This window comes from Triticum dicoccoides, chromosome 2A, assembly GCF_002162155.2.
Source record: "Triticum dicoccoides isolate Atlit2015 ecotype Zavitan chromosome 2A, WEW_v2.0, whole genome shotgun sequence".
Lineage (NCBI taxonomy): Eukaryota > Viridiplantae > Streptophyta > Magnoliopsida > Poales > Poaceae > Triticum > Triticum dicoccoides.
In genome coordinates this window covers 21,584,450-21,605,534 of record NC_041382.1, presented here as the reverse complement: position 1 = coordinate 21,605,534, position 21,085 = coordinate 21,584,450, and the positions used below count along the sequence as shown (strand labels likewise).

The 21,085-nt window shown below is 47.7% G+C and overlaps 2 protein-coding genes across 3 annotated transcripts; one reads left to right on the top strand and one right to left on the bottom strand.

The window, feature by feature from the left end:
- The first annotated feature begins 3,413 nt into the window (after positions 1-3,413).
- LOC119352892 (E3 ubiquitin-protein ligase WAV3-like) lies at positions 3,414-7,120 on the top strand. Of its 2 annotated transcripts, none has more exons than XM_037619484.1 (2): positions 3,414-4,073; positions 4,903-7,120. In XM_037619484.1, exons 1-2 carry the CDS (start codon positions 3,696-3,698, stop codon positions 6,808-6,810), a joined length of 2,286 nt encoding a protein of 761 aa, XP_037475381.1. In that variant the 5' UTR covers positions 3,414-3,695; the 3' UTR covers positions 6,811-7,120. The 2 variants fall into 2 exon arrangements, with proteins under 2 accessions (XP_037475381.1, XP_037475382.1); XM_037619485.1 differs by lacking the exon at positions 3,414-4,073 and adding an exon at positions 4,080-4,592.
- A 501-nt stretch (positions 7,121-7,621) lies between these two features.
- Positions 7,622-13,681, bottom strand: LOC119352893 (ELMO domain-containing protein A-like). The gene is made up of 11 exons (XM_037619486.1): positions 13,097-13,681; positions 12,325-12,375; positions 12,144-12,231; positions 11,283-11,389; positions 10,948-11,016; positions 10,712-10,827; positions 9,420-9,474; positions 9,176-9,296; positions 8,466-8,513; positions 8,281-8,375; positions 7,622-8,175 (listed from the first exon to the last, which is right to left on the bottom strand). Exons 1-11 carry the CDS (start codon positions 13,127-13,129, stop codon positions 8,074-8,076), a joined length of 885 nt encoding a protein of 294 aa, XP_037475383.1. The 5' UTR covers positions 13,130-13,681; the 3' UTR covers positions 7,622-8,073.
- Between the last annotated feature and the right edge of the window lie 7,404 nt (positions 13,682-21,085).

The window sequence follows — 21,085 nt, the reverse complement described above, 5'->3', positions numbered from 1 at the left end:
GTGCGGCGGCGCGTTGGGCGTACCGACACAGCAACGGTCCCAAGCGGACATGGGCGACCCCATTGCCACCCAAACGGACCATAGCAAACATGGGCGACCCCATTGCAACCCCAAACGAATGATAACAGGTCAAAACGGATGTCTGTTTGGGTCGTGCGCTGCGCTGGAGTTTGCCTCAGTTTAGAAAAGAGAAGAGAAAAGAAAAGGTTGCATGGTTGTTTAGTGTGTGTAGGGCAGACGATGCCAAACTTGTAGTAGGAGCAGTGGAAAAGCAGAGAAGCGGACAAGCGGCAGAGCAGGTGGCAAATCAAGCAAAAGAAAGTGAAACGGAGAAAAAAAGGGGCTCTCGAGGGTGGGAAAAAAGGCGCCGAGGATGGCGTGGCGTGGGGGTGGAGTGTGGAGGAGCAGGGAGGGCAGTAGGCAGGTGCGTGTTTGACCGACCGGTGATCCGACGGGCGGAGGGACGTACAGTACGCACGGATGATGTGCTAGTACTAACCCGGCTGGTTTGAGTTTGACATTTGGAGCAGCCCGGAGGCGTAGCAGTAGGAGTAGTGCCAACCAAGTGAGCAGCCCGCATAGTAAATTGCCTGCCGCGAGGAACCGGAGATGCCAATGCACAGGCAGCTACGAGTACCAGCTGCTGCATCCCGAGAGAGAGAGAGAGAGAGAGAGAGAGAGAAACTTGAACAAGCACTAGACTCACGATGACCCCGCTGATCCCAATTATTGCGACCTGGTAGGTTGCTGGTCCATACACACACACACATATACAACATGCTCAACGTACGTACGTGGCGGCCCATATAAAAAAGCCGGGATTTCCGGTGGATGATGCCAGTTGAGTTGCCAGCCCCACTAGACGTTGCCGTCCATGCCACGAGCTCTTCTCTCCCATCGCATGCCCAATCATTCCTACGCACGCCGGCCGGATCCATGGATCCAAACCCCCGGCAACCTTCCAAACACCCCCAACTAAAAACGTACCGGCGCCACTATACCACGTGACAGCAGCGGTCGCCTGCCTGCCCTGCCCCGCCCGCCGCTGATCGGTCGCCGGCCATGTCCATCGTCGCGACGCCTCCGGTGGCTACCGGTGAGGCCACCGTGTTGCACGACCATTGACCGTCGACCGGTGCGCCGGCGTGCGTGCATGCATGCGAATCGCCCGGCCCGTTCCGATCGCTCGCCGCCGGCCGGCCCCCGCGGCGTCGATCGTCTCGCTTTCTCGGCCTTGGTCCGGTCGGGGTGCCGATTAGACCCACGCAGACATCCACGGCACCCAAATCCAGTTACATCTCCTTTCAGAAGAAAAAAAGACTCATGTCTACTGTACACAGTTCATTCGAAGTATAGAGCACTTCGAACATAATAAAAATTACGTCGAGGTCCTAGACCACCAAACAACCACTACTACCGTCAGAAGGAGCGTCAATATAACTTTGTCGATGACAACTAAAAAATCTTCATGCACGCGTCCCTAAGAACCAGTGCCCCGGATCCACCCCATCCCAGTTCAATCCCTAGAATCGGCGATCCTGACATCAAATCCCGTCGTCCCATGAAACACGAACGAGAAACGCTAATCTCGCTGCCCCGAAGAACTAGCAGGAATCTACGTTAGAGCTTCATCTAATCGGTTCCGGCGGACGAAATTGATGAGGACCGAAGCCCGGAAGACTGACTCGAAGAAGAAGTGCCGACATCCGCCGAGCACCGCTCCTCCGAGGACTATCTACTAGCCGGAGCCGAGGCACCAAGATTCGCCTCCCTGATACTGACCGCCAGAGCAGCAGGCAGAGGGGCAGAGAATCCATGGTCTCGTCGACGGATATTGAGGGGAGGAAGCCTTTGCCCTAGTCACCCTGCGAGAGGGGAAAGACATACCTGTTTAAGTTGGGGACTCCGAAATCCCACTACATATATGTAGCGTATCGCTCATAACATTACAAATCAAATTGTCATGGGGTATCTTCGACGTAGTTACACGAGACTGTGCCTCAGGAATCTCGACAAAGGTTGTGAGTTCGTCATCGCAACTCTCGTGGAGAAGCTCCGTTGGAGAAGAGTGGAACTAGAAAAGAATATCCATGTCAGGCCATGTAAGGCCAATAGTTGATGTACCTGTGGATCCAGACAAAACTCCAAACATGCAAGAATCTACCTTGAAGCATGGTTTTATACTAGTTATTGCTTCTACCCTATAACTTATAATGAAGAAATAACTTCTGAGAACAGGCTTGCTAGCTTTTGTTGTTGGCGTGGATTATCTTGTTAGCTTCGGCTTGGCCGAGGGGGAATATGTCAAGTATTTGCCTGACATCATGTTTTTTTATGTTTATTTTGGATACACAATGCAGGTAGTCATTTCCCATTTCAATTGGAAAATGCAGTCGGGTTTTTGGGTACTACAAGTGGTAAAAGGTTGGTAACTCATATTACAATGGGAACCTTTGCACAGAGTTTCATTATTATTAATGGGTGGCTCTGTGTGCCCATTCTGAAAATCCTACCAATCACTTATTTGCTTTAAAATAACTATGACCCTCGCGCGGGTGACTCCGTTCTGTTGTGGATGGATGTACTAACTAGTATGAAAAATTGAATAAGAGATTAGACCTTTAGAAGGTCGATCCACACTTTTTCGAACCGAAGGAGCTAGTTACTTCGGACTCATTGACTTATAGAGGATCATCTCGTGAGCTAACCACGCAAGCATACCAGGGACACTACCGCAATCTAGGTAGGCAGCCACACCAATATTACCAGAAAGGCAATGACCTTGCTTGTGAATGCTCAAACAAAAGGTTGTAGAAGAAGACACGAAACCATTATCAACTCCCACGAAGAAGGCGTGTTGATAAATGGCAAGAAGACCCAAAGTCATCGTCTATGAAGGCCATCGAGAGTGAAACCTCCCAAGTTTGTCGATAAGAGACCTGTATTGAAGACAACATCACCATCGTCATTACAATGAGCCGTCACACGACACCAAATTCCAGCCAAAGAAAGCCTTTTACACCCAAGACGAGAGATGAGAAACCCCACCCCTCCGCCCCGTATCATCGGGGCGGCGACCAGAGAAGGGAAGAGCGGAGCATGGATCGCAACTGGAGAGCGATCGGTTAGGGTTTCACCCTTTTCTTTTCCTCCACGGAGCAAAAAATAATACTTACACTACACAAATGTAATAATGAAGCCGTGATTATAGTTACTACACAAAAGAGGAGGAAGGTGTTCAAAAGAGGAGTAGTAACAAATTAGTACAGTACCAATAAAGAAAGCTGAGAGCAAAGCAGAGGTTTCCCGTAATAATTGGCCAACCCCTCCCACCCCCTATCACATGAGGAGCAGCACTAAATTACTCCATCATGGAAGCCGAAGTTCGCCCGTAGGCCAGCCGAGCCACCGTACCCGCCTCCCCCCTCCCCCTCCCCTCCCCTCCCCCATTATAACTTCCCTCCAAAGTCCAATCCCACCACAATTCACACACGCCGGAGCAGCAGCGAGGTACAGCGCCCCATGTGACGGATTCATGGTGGTGGCAGGACGACCAAGCAGCAGCAGCAGAGCATCACACTTATCATATAAGTAGAGGCGCCGGCGCCATTCTTCCTCTCCCCGGAGACTCTGAGCCAGCCAGCGAGCTAGCTAGCGGCAGCAGGACGGAGGAGGAGGCGGCGGTGGAGAGAGAGATGGGCACGGGGTGGCGGAGGGCGCTGTGCACGTCGGTGAGCCGGGACGACAGCAGCGACGGCGGCGGCAGCGGCAGCGCCAAGCGCCGCCCGCCGCCCGCGCGCGGCGACGCGCCGGCGACACCGCGGAAGCTCGCCTTCTTCTCCGGCATGGGCGGCGGCGGCGGGGGGAGCAACCCGTCGACGCCCGCGCTGCGGTGCCGCACCAGGCCGACGGCGGAGCCGGAGAGCGTGGCGCCCGTGACGCCGCCGCAGCCGGCGTCGGCGCCGGTGTCGGCCAGGAAGCGGGTGCCGCTGCTGCAGGCCATCTCCGCGCCGTCCTCGCCCAGATCCCCCTCCAGATTCGCGCTCTTCAAGGCCTCCATCCTCCCCACCAAGGTAACAACCATCCAAAGCCCCCATTTTTCTCCCCAACTCCCCGTCTTCTTCCTCCTCTAGTCAAGTCCCGAGACGAGAGCTCCCGAATCGAATGCAGTATGGTTATCGTGTTGCTTGTCGCTTGCAATGGCGGGTGGCGCTCGGCGATCCCCATTCCCGTTTCCCAGTGGAGCAGAGCATGGGGATCAATCATTGCTCTGTTTTGTCCTAATCCCCATTCATCTTGAGATTCGATTCTGCTCGTGATTATCCAATTATTATAACCGCAGCAGCTTTCCAATCCCCACTTCTCCCTTTTGTTTTTCCCTCCGTGCCACCTTTTCTCATCATTCCTCGAACGAGATCTCCTTTCGGCACACCCCCAATTCGGCTACGCTACAAACAAATCCGTGAACTCTCCAAGTTGTTGCTCGAGAACTATATGTTCCAATGGAAGCGGAAGAAAGAATCTCATCATTTGGAGGGAGATGAAGATGATGGATGCAATCAGCAATCGTGTGATGGGAGAAGAAGGACAAGGTAAAAGGCTGCTCTGCTCCTCCTTTGTGTGAAGTGAAAGAAAGAGTGCGAGGTCGAGCCTAGATGGGGAAAAGTTGCTTCGGATCGGATCAGATCAGCTTTACCGTGATTCTGATTTGAGCAGCCGTCCAATGATTTTCAATCCTAACTCAAATCCTACTGCAGCTACTGCCCAAAAAGAACGAACGCAAAATCTTTTCCTCATCCCGATGTTGCTTTAGCTCATGGTTTTCATGGAATGATTTTTTACTTGTTTATCTTCTTCTTCTTCCATGGAGTGGGTGGGTGATTGATCGGTCTTTGTCCGCAGGCACGGTGCGGCGTGTGCACCCGGGGCGTCAAGAACGGCGGCGGGGCGGCGGTGTTCACGGCGGAGTGCTCCCACTCCTTCCACTTCCCCTGCATCGCGGCCCACGCGCGCGCGGCGGCCTCCGGCGCGCTCGCCTGCCCGCTCTGCTCCGCGCCGTGGCGCCAGGCGCCGTTCCTCGCCTCGCTCCGCCTCCACCTCGACGTCGACGGCTCCCCGCACCGCAAGCGCAGGACCTCCGACGACTCCCGCAAGGCGCCGCCGGCGACGACCAAGGCCGCAGGCGTGCCCAAGGTGTACGACGACGACGAGCCGCTCCTGGCGCCCAAGTCCGCCGCCAACGGCAGCGGGTTCAACCCGATCCCGGAGGCCGACGAGGACGACGACGAGGGCGAGGAGGCCGGCCGGGAGGGCGAGTTCCGGGGCTTCTTCCCGCACCCGCCGCGGGCGCGGACCGGGCTGGCGGTGACCGTGGCGCCCGAGGCCGCGCTGGTGTCGTCCGGCCGGAGGCACGGCAAGTACGTGGTGGTGGTGAAGGTGAAGGCGCCGGGGCTGCGGTCGTCGGCGTCGCGGCGCGCGCCCATCGACCTGGTGACGGTGCTGGACGTGAGCCAGGGCATGATGGGGGAGAAGCTGCAGATGCTGAAGCGCGGGATGCGGCTGGTGATCGCGTCGCTCGGCCCCGCCGACCGCCTCTCCATCGTCGCCTTCTCCGGCGCCGCCAAGCGGCTGATGCCGCTGCGCCGGATGTCGCGGCAGGGGCAGCGGTCGGCGCGGCAGATCGTGGACCGCCTCGTGGTGTGCGCCGCCGCGCAGGGGCAGGAGCAGGCGCAGAGCGCCTGCGCCGGCGACGCGCTGCGCAAGGCCACCAAGGTCCTCGAGGACCGCCGCGACCGCAACCCCGTCGCCACCGTCATGCTCCTCTCCGACACGCAGCAGCAGCAGCAGGACGCGAGGAAGCACGGCGACCACCACCACTCCCTGCGCCGCCCGCAGGCGGCTCCGGCGGCGGCCACGCGGTTCACCCACGTGGAGATCCCCATCGCCGGGCCGGCCGACGACGCGCCGGCGCGGTCGCCGCTCGCGCCCAAGGAGGAGCACCTGGAGTCGAGCGCCCCCGCGGAGCACGCCTTCGCGAAATGCCTGGGCGGGCTCGTCAGCGTGGTCATGCAGGAGGTGCACCTGGAGCTCGCCTTCCCGACGGGGGAGATCACGGCGGTGTACTCCTGCGGCGCCGGGCAGCAGGCCGTGGCCCTCGCGGGCGGCGCCGGCGGCAACGGCGGGTCGGCGCTGAGCGTGCGGCTCGGCGAGATGTACGCGGAGGAGGAGCGGGAGCTGCTGGTGGAGCTGCGGGCGCCGCTGGGCGCGCACCCGCACTCGCTCTCCGTCCGGTGCGCCTACCGCGACCCGGCGTCGCAGGAGACGGTGCGCGGCGCCGAGCAGCCACTGCTCCTGCCCCCGCTCCACGACGGCGGCGGGAACTCCTCCACCTCCTCACAGCAGCGGCTGCACGACCTGTTCGTGGCGACCCGCGCCGTGGCGGAGTCGCGGCGGCTGGCGGAGCTGAGCGACTTCTCGACGGCCACGCACCTGCTGTCGTCCGCGCGGCGGCTGGTGCTGCAGTCCCCGCCGACGCAGCAGCAGCAGGACCTGCTGGGCGGGCTGGACACGGAGCTGAGCGACATGCGGTGGCGGCGCAGCCAGCAGCAGCCACCGACGCCAACATCCCGGTCGGCAACGCCGTCGGGCACGCCGCGGGCGTCGTCGGGCGGAGGAGGAGGGGGAGGGGGCGAGCCGCTGACGCCGACGTCGGCGTGGCGCGCGGCGGAGCAGCTGGCGAAGGTGGCCATCATGCGCAAGTCCATGAACCGGGTGAGCGACCTCCACGGCTTCGAGAACGCGCGCTTCTGACGGCGACGATCGACGGAGCTCAGGGTTCTGCGACGACGAGGGAAGCTGTTTTTTTGTTTTGTTTTTGGTTTGGTTTTGTGAATCGGACGTGAAGAAGTTGAAGACCCTGCCGGAGTGCGGCGGTGGACGGACGGACGGCTAGAGGTGCTGCCGCCATTGTTGTTAAAAGAGTAGCCAAGTGAAATACTAGGATCCTCCATGATATTGCTTTTTTCCTTTCCTTTCCTTTCCTTCTTGTTAATTACTCCATGTTTTTTCCTTAGTAATTATAAGACTTGATTTATTCTTGATTTGAGCTTGTGGTTGATCAGTCAATGGCAATTGGCCCTTGTCCGTGTGTGTATGATTTTATCCATTCCTCTGCTCTCCTCCGAGTTTCTTCTCTGAGGAAGAAGAAGAAGCTCTGCCCCATTCTTTTGTAGCTGCATCCGTCAGAGATGACAGCATTCATTGAATCAAAGTTGAGTACACCAAATGCACTATTGTCTGATGGTTGTTCATCATCCATCCATCCATCAGCTCTGCTTTTCTTCTGCCATTACAGCCGCCCAATGTTCACCCTGCTGCACAGCACAGTGAAAATGACCTGGTGGGTGCCGATCACTGAACCTGAACTGCCACACACACACACACACACACACACCATCTTGATCCTGGAGATCCCCTGACCCTGACCTGCACCAAAGTGCTGTGTGTGTGGTTGGGTGAGATGACAATCCAGGGAGGTGATGCTGACTTGGTGAGTGATCCATGCATGATGCATCTTGTGTGTGTGTGTGTGTGTGCTGTGTGTTTGCATTAGGGCATGATAGGATAGGGGTCAAAGATAGATGGATAGATATAGATAGGGGAATGTTTAGGAGCAGTGGAGTGACTGGCTGGAGCAAGGGATGTCCATTGCATACCACATACAGACACACACACAGACACAGTTACAGTTAAGGATTCACAGTGCGGCTCATCACATCAATTCATTGCAAAGATCATTCCTCCTCCTCTTGCCATTCTTCCTCCTTTGTGCATGCCCTAACAACAGTTTCTTCCTGTTAGGCTTGTCCTGGATGGACTCTTGGTTCTGGTTACAGTGGCGCCTCTGTTCTCTTCTCCTCTGGCAGGGGGGCATGAGCACAGATGCTGAAAACGCACATTCAGGCTTTCATAGCAAAACTCTGCCTGTTTCATCATCGGTCGGTTACACAGGAGAGAAGGAACCCAACGTACAGTTTACAGGTTTATATTTCTTTCTCTTTTCTCAAGCCTACTTCATTTCAACAAGAGGTTGTAAGCTGGTAGGTCCTGGATCCGCAGGAGGTCCTCCAGAGACAGCTCCCTCTCCAGCTGCGCCTTCGTTGCTTCCAGCACATCCTGGTTGATCCATTCATTCATTCACCCGTTAGCTCATCGTCGTCGTTAGGTTACATATAAACATGGCATTACATGTTGCTTATGCGAAGGAAAGAGTGCTCTTACGTTGAACTGCATGTAGGAGGCGCGCATCGCCAGCCACTGAGCGTCCATCATCTCGAAGGCTATGCAGTACAGGATGTCCAACACGTCCTCGTGCTCTGAAAGGATGTAGCGAGGCGTTAGTGTTTCTCAAAGAATAACAGAGCGATTTGAAACCCAGAGATGAATCATGGCGGGTTTGAGCTCACCGGACAGCATTCTGACGAAGTTAATCCCCGGCAAAGTTTTCGGTCGAGCTGAGCAGCCAGAGTTTAGAAAAGTAATAATTAATAATACATCAATGATAGAAGATTGCGGCATTGACCAATTCTATATGTTAGATGAACCAAGAAAAAACCAGTAGAGCTACTGCCAATTATGAAACCAACAATGATCCAGTAATTGCAGCCAACTACTCGCATTCAAACAGCACATGAACAATCAAGCAAAGCCTTTGTGCAAATCATAGAAATTTTAGAATTATTGGCCATCGGCTCAATGATTCTGGTGAGACCCACCGATGCTGTATGTATGTATACAGGTAATAATAGCAGGGCCACTCTAATCACAGCACAATGAGACTGTTGTTGGCCGTCAGTTAGCAGTTAGCGCCAGCTGTATGTGTGCTTATTGAAATGATTATGGTTAAATGGTCATAATCGAGTTAGAAGATTCCTCATATTTCAAAAATAAAATATCCCTAATGAGGGCCAGCACCAGATCATTCTGGGGTTCTATGCTGATGTAGTGGTTTGACTTGTGTGGATGTAGCACATGGTACATGTACCCTCACCACTAGATTTATTGGCTTCATCAGTACTGATACAGTGCATACAGGCCATATGTAATTATCAGGTTAGATTTTCATACATAGCTATGCATGTACATGGAAAGATCTTTAATCGTGTAGGGTGTATACCTGAATTAAGCTCCAACAGTTGGATCAACATGTGTGAGATGTTAACGCCTGCTGTCGCAAAGGGGTATTCCCATGTGGCTCGCATTCCTTGTGTTTTCAGCAACAATTTCTGGAAAGAAGCCTGCATATGAACCAGGTAATCAGCAACAGCATATAGTGTGTCAGTATGAAGAAGCCGAATACTACTTTTCTCAGCACATGAGTAGTTTAAAATATCGACTTCATTTTGCTTGAAATGGCATACCGGGTATCTTCTTGCGAAGAATAGAAGATTCTCAAGTGACACAAATCCACCGCCCCTGAAAATCAAAATCAGACCGTTTCTAAGCTCTTTGCTTCCACATATGAACAGATAAGCTAGTTAGTGAGCTAAAGAACAGAGAAAACATACTTGTCAAATAGATAGGCAAACTAACCATACAGTTTGAGTGCAGGTTATGATGTACACCCTCTGTAAATACGGAGGGAGTACACTGTTTACGAATAAATACTTGCTCAACTCAATCCTTATTCAAGTTAAATTCAAACTTGGGCAATTCGTAATTTTTGGCTTCGTCTGATGGAGGTTAAGGATCTTATGACTGCTGGCACTGCCAAAGGAGGCTGGTTAACTCGAGGAATGTTAGGTTTCTGGAAGATGATTGGCTGGGTTCTGACTGTACAATCTTACTTTTAGAAACAAGATTCCAGTCTCCAGGGAACAGATCTCTTTTCACTGAACTTCGTTGGGAGGAACTTTTCAATTGTGGGTTCAGTTAAGAGTCTTTTTGCAGCAACACTATACCAGTGGAGGTTAACCGCCAGTGGGAAGTTTTCAGTAGAAATAAGTTCTTCTGGAAAATTAATATTCTTCCAGGGCCAGTTTTTTTCTTTTCCTTTGGCTGGTTTCTTGGAGACTATGACACACAGAGATTGGATGGGTTCAAGGAAATATCTGTTCTGTAGCCACAAAGTGGATATCGACCATATTTTCTTCTCTTGTCCTCGCACGTTTGGATTCGCGGTACCCATGAACGTCAATTATCTTCTGGGAGCATGGCTGCACTCGTTTGACTGGGACAAAAAGGCATCTGGTCTCGATTGGGTTAGCAGCTGTTTTGTGGACTATTCGAGGAGATTGGAACAATGCATGTTTTGGATGGGCTGATGCCCAATGAACCAACAGCCTTTTTTTGAGAGACTTTATCACTGGTTAAGCTTCTGGGTTTAGGTGTAGAAGTGGAGGACACACACAGTTGACTGTGTCTGGCCTCCAAACTACTTCAGCAGGTTAAGGTTGAGATCTTCAATTGATGACACAAATGGCAACCCACAGTGCAAAGACTTCAGGAATGAATGTTAAACATAGATGTAGTCTGCTCACTAAGTTGTTTGAAACTTACTCCAGCCATACTGATGCAATTATTAACTATACTGGGGTGTTTACTTCTACGTACTGAACTTTGTAGTGTTGGTTTCCTATAATGGATATCAAAGGCCAACCCCCTTTTTTCTCAAAGTTAAAAAAAGAAATCATACAATTAGAACAAGAAGTACCTGAAATCAGTTGCAGGATTTGGGCCCTGCCACCCCATATCTTTCCACTGTTCGGAAACTAAGCTCGTGAGCTCTGTATCGGGAAAGGAAACTTTCCAAAGAGCCTTCAGGGATGTCTACAACCACAGTCCGAAACAAATACAGTGGAGATGCAATCATCAATTGGAAGTCGGTATGGTAGAAATGGGAAAATAACTAACCAACTGGGTGTAAGTTTTGTTTATTGCATTTCATACCAGATGATCCGGTCGGGTCTCGTCAAAAGGTATGTTTAGTCTGTCCTTTAATTTTTGCATCCTTTGTTCCTGAGTAGTTAAAAGAAGCTTGGTTCAGTTGCAAAAAAAACAAGGGAAGGCATTTTGCAGACATGTACGATCGCCGTCAATAGATCATATCAGAAAAGAAGAGATCATCCAAATCCTTGTAAAGTTAACTAGCCAGATACTGTATTTGTTACTTTAGATGACAACCAACACTTCTACTACAGAAAAATCAAATCGTGATTTTTTGGGGGAGAATATGGTTGAAATATAGTGTGTGTTTTTGCTTGCGAATCCTAATACAACTTTACCTGAAGAGGGGTCATTTCAAAGTTCCTCTCGGCATGGACTTGACGCTTTTTACCTGAGCCAGTGAAAAGCCCTCCAAACCATGTCCTATTTCCGACCATAGCATTAACTGCAGTCAGGTTATCAGAAAACAGTAAGTCATTGGCAATGAAATGTCTCTCTCAGAGAAGCATAACACATATGCTAGGTTTATTGAATGCACAACTGACAACAAGGAAAACCTACAGAAAAAATATGAATAAAAAATTCCCAAATAAGTTTGATCAAATTGACAAGGCATTCAGGGAGCATGAATTAGGATTTTGCTCCCCATCAATGCCTATGATGTTCACAATGCCAATGAGTTCCGTTAAAAAATTAATGCTAACGAGTCCAAGTAAAAGAAATAGGGAAAACAACGGCATCCATGTCATGTCAAATATGTAGAATTCTAAGTTGCAACATTGATGTGTCTAATATTCTGGAATCAGATAGAGTTTCTGACCGTTTGTACAGAAGAAAAAAATGATTCTGTCATTTCCAGCGGTGTTATGGTATGCAACAAAACATCAACAAGGATACTACCTTCTTGAGGTTTCTGGCCTAGAACACGTGTAAAAGAGGCAACCTATGATGTGCAACTACCTTGTGGTGGAATCACATAACTAATTTCTGGTTTGCTCGCCAGATTGACATAAGAATTCCCAAAATATTCTACGTGTACTTCAGTATACAATAATGTGTTGCCGACTTAAAGTTCAAATTACTTGTACATTTAAGAAGCCAAATTGTAGAAATATCTGACAAACAAAATGTAGAAATATGTAGCAAGCAAGAACAAATATATAAATATTGGTGAGAAGGCTCTTGAGAGAATTAATCACCCTTGGCAGCAGTTGCCATATTTGGCTTCGGAGTGGATGCATTTTTCGCAGGTTGCACCCCAAAAGGTTCAGATGGAGAAGTTTCCTTCTACATGATGTACAGTTATATAGAGTTACAGATTGTCAAACAGATAGCGAGGACACTGCATGTCCGGTGTACATGTAAATAATTCATACATACTTTGATCATTATTTTGTTTTCTGCTAGTAGGGCCTTCGCTTGCTGTATTCCCTTCAAAAAGAGAGAAAAAAAGAGGATAAGTTAATAATCACATCGCACAGAGCTTATTTCTTTGGGTAATTTCTAAAAAAATTACATTCAAAAGTAAAATCAAAGCACAAAAGATAACTCCAATGAATAAATTATAATGCACGGGCTTCTAGCTTAGTACTCGGAGAGAGGATGTTCACCCCCACCCACCCATGATCAACATAGTGTGCCATATTTATCGCAACTACACGGATGCCTGCACAATCCGGTGCTAGAAGAATGCGGCGGTGCTACATGAGTCTCTCACGACGTGTACATGTATGTGTGATACACCATAAAAATGCAGGACTATGATGCTGACTTGGTGCCTGAACCAGAGGTCGACTGCGCACTTTTTGGAGCAAAGAGCCGCACAAATTCCAAAGATATACAACCATAAACACAATTTTAAGCATTTCAATTTTGTATTGTGATTCGACACTTCTGACTGGACTTTCTATGCTCTGAAGTTCTGAAAACTGTCAGCAAAATGCAATCCAGGGCAACATTGTCCAAAAAGAATGAATTTCTTGTACCAGGAACTAACATAAGCAGAGATGGATAACATATACGTATATAACAGCATCGTGAAATTCTACCAAGAGAAAAACAGATCGGCTCTGCTGCACATATGGGACATGATGCATTCAGAGATCGCGAATGTTGCACTACCAATCTTGATTAGAAACTGCAGAAGTGCTACCTGCTGGGATTGGAGCTGGAACGGAATGCCCATCAAAGAAGAGGGAGCTATGGCGCTGGCTCCTCCGGCCCCCTCTCGCCCGCCGCCGCCCCTCCCCGTCGTCCTCCTCGCCCGACCCTCCCCGACGCGCGCGCTAGGAGAAGGCAGTCAGCGGTGTCTGGACGCCCGCGCATCAGCGGGGGGAATCGCCGCCTCTTGCGCGCGGCGCCCTCCCGCCGCCGGCCAAAGAATCACTCTTTTCCGACCGCTTGTCCTTGCCCTTGCCGCGGGACAAGGGAGACGGATTGAGGGAGGTTGGGAGGGAGGGAGGGAGGGAGGAAGAGGAGGACGGAAGAATTGGAAATAGGGTTTCCAATCCGGCCGCCTCCTCCTTCCTTCCTTTGGTTCGGTTTAGATTGGAGCTTCCAGCGGGGAGAGAGGGACGGGCTGGTGATGGTATTTGTGCCCGCAAATCCTGGCCCTGCCTCCTTCGCCTCTCTGGACGGATGGCGTTTTGGGAGTAGCCGCCGCCGATCTCGCCCCACCATCCGTTCCCTCCCCTCCCCTCCCTCCGTTCGTGCTCGCCTCGTTGCGTTGGTTGCGGTGGAGTGGAGGAGTGGAGGAGGCGACGTGGGGAGGAAGAAGCTGACGTCATCGCCGATGATGTGTGCTTGGGCTAGGCCTCTTGGTAATGCAATGGGAGCTGGGGCTTTTGGGCTGCGTTACATTATTTACATTATCTAGCCCATCATTAATCTCGACAGTCCACAAGAGGCCCAACATTACAACCGTACGCACACCCTTATTTTTTGTTCTAAAAACCCCCCTTATTTTATAGGCAAACCAAAAGCTTCATAATTTTTGGTGAATGCGGTATCTTCAGTCCACGAGGATATTTTGGTGAACTTGTTTGCAAACGTGGGGCAGGAGCGACACGTTTGATCCTTCAAGTATGGAACAATGTGGGAAATGCACGATGGTCTACACAATCTTATTGCTTCTTCTTGGAACTGCAAACAAGAGAGCCTCTCAGTTAGTGGTATTAATGGAAAACTTTTGTCACCGGCATCTTTGCCATCGGCGTGGGACAAAGACACGTTTGTTCATGTCAAAAACGAGACTCGTAAATTCAAAAAAGATTTTGAAATTTTGAGGAATATTCTGGGAAGAGTAGTTCTGACTTGGGAAGAAGCAACAATAAGTGATCGATTGGCTTAATTGTTCCACAAGGAGGAGATGATGCAACGGCAATGAACTAGGGTTGACTGGCCAAGAGACGGGGATAAAAACTCCAAGTTTTTACACCTCAGAGTGACTAGACACAGAAAAAATTTCATCCCTGGTTATGGATGTTGGGAAGGTGACGGAGGATGTTAGAGTTGGAGGGAATGGCAATGGCGACATAATTCTAGAGCAACCTCTATTCGGCGAAGGGGGTGTCCAATACAGACGAAGTGTTTGCAGACAATCCCATGCAAGATCACTCGAGAGATGCACAAGAAGTTGATGGCTCCATACTCGACTGAGGAGGTAAAGCGGGCTTTATTTTAGATGTTTCCCACAAAAGCCCCGAGCTACGATGGTTTCTCAACAAATTATTTTCAACAACATTGGGAAATATGTGGAAGTGAAGTTACAAAGATAGTGCTTCGGATTATGGGGGGAGTTGAGAGTGCAACAAAGATCAAGAAAACTATTTTAGTACTAATTTCCAAGGTAAAAAAAATTCGATGTTGCTTGCTATTTTTCCCTATTTGTCTGTGTTATGTGCTATACGAGATTGCCTCAAAATTCACTGCCAATCATTTGAAAGTCGTTCCCAGTGCACCGAGGACTAGACTTAACGAACACACGAAAGGTTTATGTGGTTGGTTTAGGGTTGCGGGAACATGTAGAGATCGAGGATCACACTTTAGATGGAGATCGGACCTGGAGGAGGACGGTATGGAAGCTCTCCTACTAACGAGACCTAGGGCACATTGGATCACCTCTGAATCTCCCATGTGCCAATTCCATGGAAAAAAAGAAAGGTGACTTCTATTTATTTAACAAAATAATAAAAAGCTTAAAGTAACTTTTTGTGAAAGAACAAAAAAAAAGGGAAGAGGATAAAAAATAACTGAATGTTTATTAGGCCAGCCCACGTTGGGTGAATAGGTGGGTGACGAGTCGCTACTTCCGACCGAGATATCATGGTTTTGGTATTTGGATGGCATCCTCCGCTCAACCGATTTTTCCTATGTTTTCTTGCCGGTTTTCATTCCATTTTCTCATTGTCTACTTTTATTTTCTTTTTTAATTTCGGAATTATTTTTAAATTTAGGAACATTTTTTAATTCTTGAATATTTTTTGAATTTTAGTAACATTTTTTGAATTCATGAAACATTTAAAAAATCATGTTCATTTTTTCAATTTGTGAATATTTTAAAATTTTGGAAACATTTTGTAAGATCTATGAACATTTTTTCAGATTCCACGCACATTTTTATAATTTATGGACATTTTCTGAAATTAACGTACTTGGTAAATTCCTGAATATATTTTAAAATTCTAAAAGCATTTAAATAAAAACCAATAAAAATGAAAGGACATACACATGACTTGCTATCTTGCAGATCCCGTAGGGGGCCAGCCACTGTGCTATCACACGATGGGTAGGTGAGCGTATTGTTGCCTCCCTGAGCACTATCCGCGGACTATGAGGTCATGAGTGCTATATCTCATTTATAGCGACATATACGCTATGCTCACCTAAAGAAACCCCCTCATGCTTCATTATGAGCCGGCCCCTTCCGTAGGCACTCTTCTCTTCTCCCCACTCCCTCGAGACGATCGCTATATTGGTTTGGTTTTTCGTTCGGTTTTGTTTGGGCTTTGCTCCTTTTTATTTTTTTTCTTTCTGTTTTCTTCATTTCTTAATGTTTTTTTGTTTTATTTACTCTTTTACCCATTTTTGTTTCTTTTCTTGGTATTCACTGTGTCTTTTTCCGGTTTTTCTTTCCTTTCACGGGTTTGACTGGCTTCTTTCTTTCATTAATTTTGCTAAATACTTGATTAATATTTTTCAAATGCTTGATTAATATTTTTAAGTACATGATCAACTTTTTTCAAACATACTGTATATATTTTTATACACGTGAAACAATTTGCTATACACATTTGACATTTTCAAGTCAATGATTAATATTTTTTCAAATGTTTTATGTAAAGTATTTTTTGTAATATACTCCCTCCATCCCATAATGTAAGACGTTTTATACATTATGGGACGGATGGAGTATATATTTACAATACTTTGAAGTAGAAACAAAAGTAAAGAAAGAAAGCAAAAAAGCAAAAACAAAAAAACAGAAAAAACAAGATTGTGGCCTCCCACGCACTTTGCCGGTCCAGCCTTGCGCTCGCCCAGGCGATGCTGCCCTACGTCTCGCTATTGGCGAGATATAGACGGGCCCTATGAGGTCCTCCAAGATATATAGCGCATGCATATCGATGTTTGGTGGAACTGTAAGCTTTTAAGTTTTGTGGCCTTTTGGCGCAAACAAATTTGTCACTTCACACTGCGGTCACTAAACCCATTGAGAAATACTTCCTCTGTACGCAAATGTAAGATGTTTTAGGTCACGCTTGTTTACAGAGGTAGTAACAATTATTTGTTTGTATGTGTCATCTTCTTTTCGCCAAAAAAAAGTGTTATCTTCTTATTATCTCTTCCTATTTTGGGAGCAGTCAACCACAGACCTTTCTCCTTTCTGGCAAAGAGAAAAGGTAGATTGGTATTGTTATTTTTGGGAGTAGTTGATGCCATGAAGATGTCATCATGACAAGGGCTGCGTGTCAATGGCCCCGCTTGTCTACTACCAGCCACCAAAACGATAAGAAGCAAATTAGTTGCTCCCATTGGCAAGGCAAAAAGGCAACGAAAGAGCCATTCCAGCTAGCATGTGATGCCGATCGATCGCATGCAAATGACGCACCAACTTTTTTGGGTGTGATTTCCCCTGTCTAATTGAATTTGGTGCTGGTGCATAGTCCAGTTAGTGTCTGCAGCTGCACCCTTGATTTGCATGATCAATGAAATATATGCAAAATAAGTAAATAGGAGTAACACATTTTACAAGAAGAATGGACAAAAAGATCGACATCGAAGGACTTGCTAGTATTGGGTTGGTTATCTCACTTTCACTTCTCTAATTGTTGACCTCACAACTCATGCAAAGAGACCCATCGATGGCAACTGGTCAGAAGTGACGCCATACCAAGCATGTTCATGTCCACTGGAAGTCGACTCGGCACCAATCGCACATACGATCTCGGTGTCCCGCAAGCTAGGTTTCTGCTCCAACAACTCCCAATCTGTGGCCGTGAGCGAGCTTGAAGGGTTGGTGTGGTTGACTTTGATAGCAAAGGTCACTTTTCTCTGCTGAAACTGTCGGGAACATGATCCATGCAATCACATCTTTTAGGGAGCCATTCATCAGAGTTGGTGGCTTAGATGTGGTGCATATGGCGCCTGGAGAATGACTTGGTACCAAGTTCCTGTCCACAGGAAGATATATAGACCAATTAATTGCTTTCAGAGAATTAATAGAACGCAATTTTGGTGCATCAAAATGTTGGCTGGCTAATTAACTCTGGTCCTACGTACGTACTCACACAAGTTGGAGCTATTATATCCTTATGTGTGGTGAACAATATGTGTGACACTCCCTTCGCGTCCGGGAAACAACACATGGGTTTTGCGATTAGTTTATCAGATAATATACCTGTGACATAAAATTGGAACGGTTGCATTCATAATCAGAAACATTTTCCATGTGATTATAATTTTTGTGTAGTCAAAGTTCAGTTTAAATCCACACATAAAAAAGATTTCAGTTTGGAAGACGGCGTCTGGTGCCAAAAATAAAGGAAGGGTGTGCGCACCTAATACTGATGTGGATTTTCGCTGAAGAAAGGGGAAGAAAAAGAGAACACCATTAATGTTGGACATCCATGCCTGCTTGCCTACATAGACTTAAGCTGGGGTTTCAACTGACTTGAACACCATTAATTAACTAATAGTATGAGCCATGAGATGCTCAAGTAATTAAGTGGCCGGGAGGCGAGTGATAATCTATTCAAAGCGTGTGAGTTTATAGCTAGGTTTTGCTGTTGTTATCTACCATAACTAGAGAAATAAAGGTTTGGGCTTGTTGTAGATTCAATGTTAAAGCGGTATCCCACACATTTTTTTTGCATTGTTTTTCAAGAAAATAACTTTAATTGTTCATTTACGTCAATGTAAACTTTCTGCCCAAACCTTGATCTTTCTAAGCTATGGTAGATAGTAGGATGCTACATTGATAAACCATTATGGCGTCTGAAATTGCCCCTCAAAATAAAGATGTTTTGATGGTACTTATTTTTCGCGGGATTTTTTTTGATCTATTCATCATCTTTTATGGTAGTACAAAAAACAATAGAAGTAACAAAAATTATATCTAGATCCACAGACCACCCAATGACGACTACAAGCATTGGAGCGAGCCGAACGCACGCCGTCGTCATGTCCCCTCCCTCACTGGATTTGAGCAAAATTTGTTGTAGCAGACAGTTGGAAAGTTGTCATGCTAACGCCCCAGAGAAGCAACACAGCAGAACAACAACCGCCGCTGATGAAAAAAAGTGTACATAAGAAGGATCCAGCTTATAGACACGCGAACAAGTGAGAAAGATTTTTTTGATGGTACTTACGGGAGAGTTTATTCTAACATAGCAAAACCAAATTGGCACGGTTATCAACAAATCTAGTTTGAACAAGAGACAATCTGTCACCTTATTTTTTGAGTGTCCAACTAAGCAAATCTCTTGGCGTGACACACTCACACACATCTACATTTTAATATCCCATCTCCTTGGACATGGAGTATGTGCGCTCGAGCTCACATGAGCTAGAATGAACAGTAAAGTCTGAAAAATAGTAAAAATAAAAAAAAAATCTGTTTTTCTTTGCAAGAATATTGATGTTTTTTCTACATACATGTAAATCTGCAGGTTCGAATCACATTTGTAGAGGTGTGGGCAAAAAACAAATCGATGCTCCAAAGAGTGTTTTTGGAGGTATTTTCGAGCATTAATTTTGTTTTTTTATCCACACCTCCACAAATGTGATTCCATTGCAAAATTTTGCATGGGTGTAAAGGAACATCGATATTTGTTGCCAAAAAAATCCAGAGTTGGATTTGTTTAATATTATTTGGAATTTACTGTTCGTTCGAGCTCCTGTGAGCTCAAGCTCACAATATCACTTTTTGCCATCTACACGTACTATGCCATTTATTCTTGTGCCATGGTTACATACGAGGTGGATAAGTTTCTCCTTTCTTTGATTTGTATAGGCGTGACAATGGTTTTTTGTTCTATTTGTCTATGTCGCAACAAGATTGTTCTTTGAAAGGAGAAAAGTTTAACCCGTGTATGCAAGCTAGGGTGAAAACCTAGATTCTTGCCTGGTGGTTGGATTCACTGACGACGGTGTTTGAGTGTCGCTCCCTTTTTGAAGACGTTGTTGTTGAAAAACCTCGTTGTCTATGTGGAGTCATGAGATGGTTGGAACAGATAAGGTCATTGTCGTAGTTTGCCAATCGCAGATCTGATCGCTTGTGTTTTTGACTTTTGTTCCTCGCTTACGCATAGATTTGGTCTTATATGACCATTTGCCGGCGTGGTTTTGTGTGTGAGTTCGTGTTGGCCGTGTGTCCTAACTATGTAGAGGCCGGGCGTGCCCTCATTATATTTGTATCCTATTGATGCTCCATTATAAGGCAATAAACACTAGTAGAAAAAGGGCTTTCGTTCGGGCCTGGCCAGCCCATTAGTCCCGGTTCTTCCACGAACCAGGACCAATGGATGCATTTGTCCCGGTTCGTGACCCCAGGGGGGGCGGCCGGGGCCTCGTGGGCATTGGTCCCGGTTCGTATGGACCCATTTGTCCCGGTTCTAGGCACGAACCGGGACCAATGGGCCTCGCTCCTGGCCCACAAACATTGGTCCCGGTTCTTGGCTCGAACCAGGACAGAAGGCTGGGCATTAGTCCCGGTTCCAGCCACGAACCGGGACAAATGAGTTGACTATATATACCCCATCGCCGGCGAGCAGAGCACTCCACAGTGCTCTGTTTTTTGTTGGCCGGCGAGGAAGGGCATTTGGGTGCTCTAACTCACCTCTTATGCATGTGAGGTGTTCGATGAAATGCCCGAGCCACACTAGTTAATCTTTCTCCTCACGAAGCTCGACCTTCGAGCTCCATTTTTTCCGAGATTAGTCTAGGTTTAGCGGTCCGTCACGCCCCGTCCTCGTCTTCACCACCGTCGATCGCCCGCGCTGATCTCGTCACCGGCACCACCATGGTGAGCCTCTTGTTCTTATCTTCTTTCTGAAAGAAAAAAAAAATCTTACTTTAGATAGATACTTGTCTATTTTTCTTATTTTTGACACACATAATTATATATAATGCACGCAGATGAATCGGCAATGGATGTACGGTGACAGACACACCTTCGAGTACATTAAGGGCGTGCGTAAATTTCTCGAAGTGGCTGAGGCAAACAAGCAGAATGGTTTTATGTGTTGTTCATGCCCTGATTGTGGGAATACAACACGTGGTTCCCACTAGTGCATGTGTTGAACTACGGTAACTACCATGGAGATACCCTGGTAAGATTTTTTACCATTACGACATCCGTGCATCTTTTGCATACTTCTAAAACTAGTACATCATTGCTAACTATGAAGTTATTACTATGTTTTTCAACAGATAATCCTAGAGAATTGTGTGCCTTATTTGATGTATCAGAAAGGTAGTCTTAATGTTTTGAACATACAGCCAGGTCATCCTACGAATCTCAACTGTCCATACCAGATTTCTAAAAGGAATAGAGACATGCAAATCAAAGGATGAAAAAAATGTATGGACAGTCATAAGGAGGTTCTTGGAAGCAAAAGAAAGCGAAGCGCAAGAATTGGAG

Coding starts and splice junctions, on each gene's coding strand:
- LOC119352892 (XM_037619484.1), top strand. CDS start 3,696: ATGGGCACGGGGTGGCGGAGGGCGCTGTGCACGTCGGTGAGCCGGGAC. Junction 4,074..4,902: donor CCTCCATCCTCCCCACCAAG/GTAACAACCATC, acceptor CTTTGTCCGCAG/GCACGGTGCGGCGTGTGCAC.
- LOC119352893 (XM_037619486.1), bottom strand. CDS start 13,129: ATGGGCATTCCGTTCCAGCTCCAATCCCAGCAG. Junction 10,828..10,947: donor AGACCCGACCGGATCATCTG/GTATGAAATGCA, acceptor CTGTGGTTGTAG/ACATCCCTGAAGGCTCTTTG. Junction 9,475..10,711: donor AATCCTGCAACTGATTTCAG/GTACTTCTTGTT, acceptor TTTGATTTTCAG/GGGCGGTGGATTTGTGTCAC.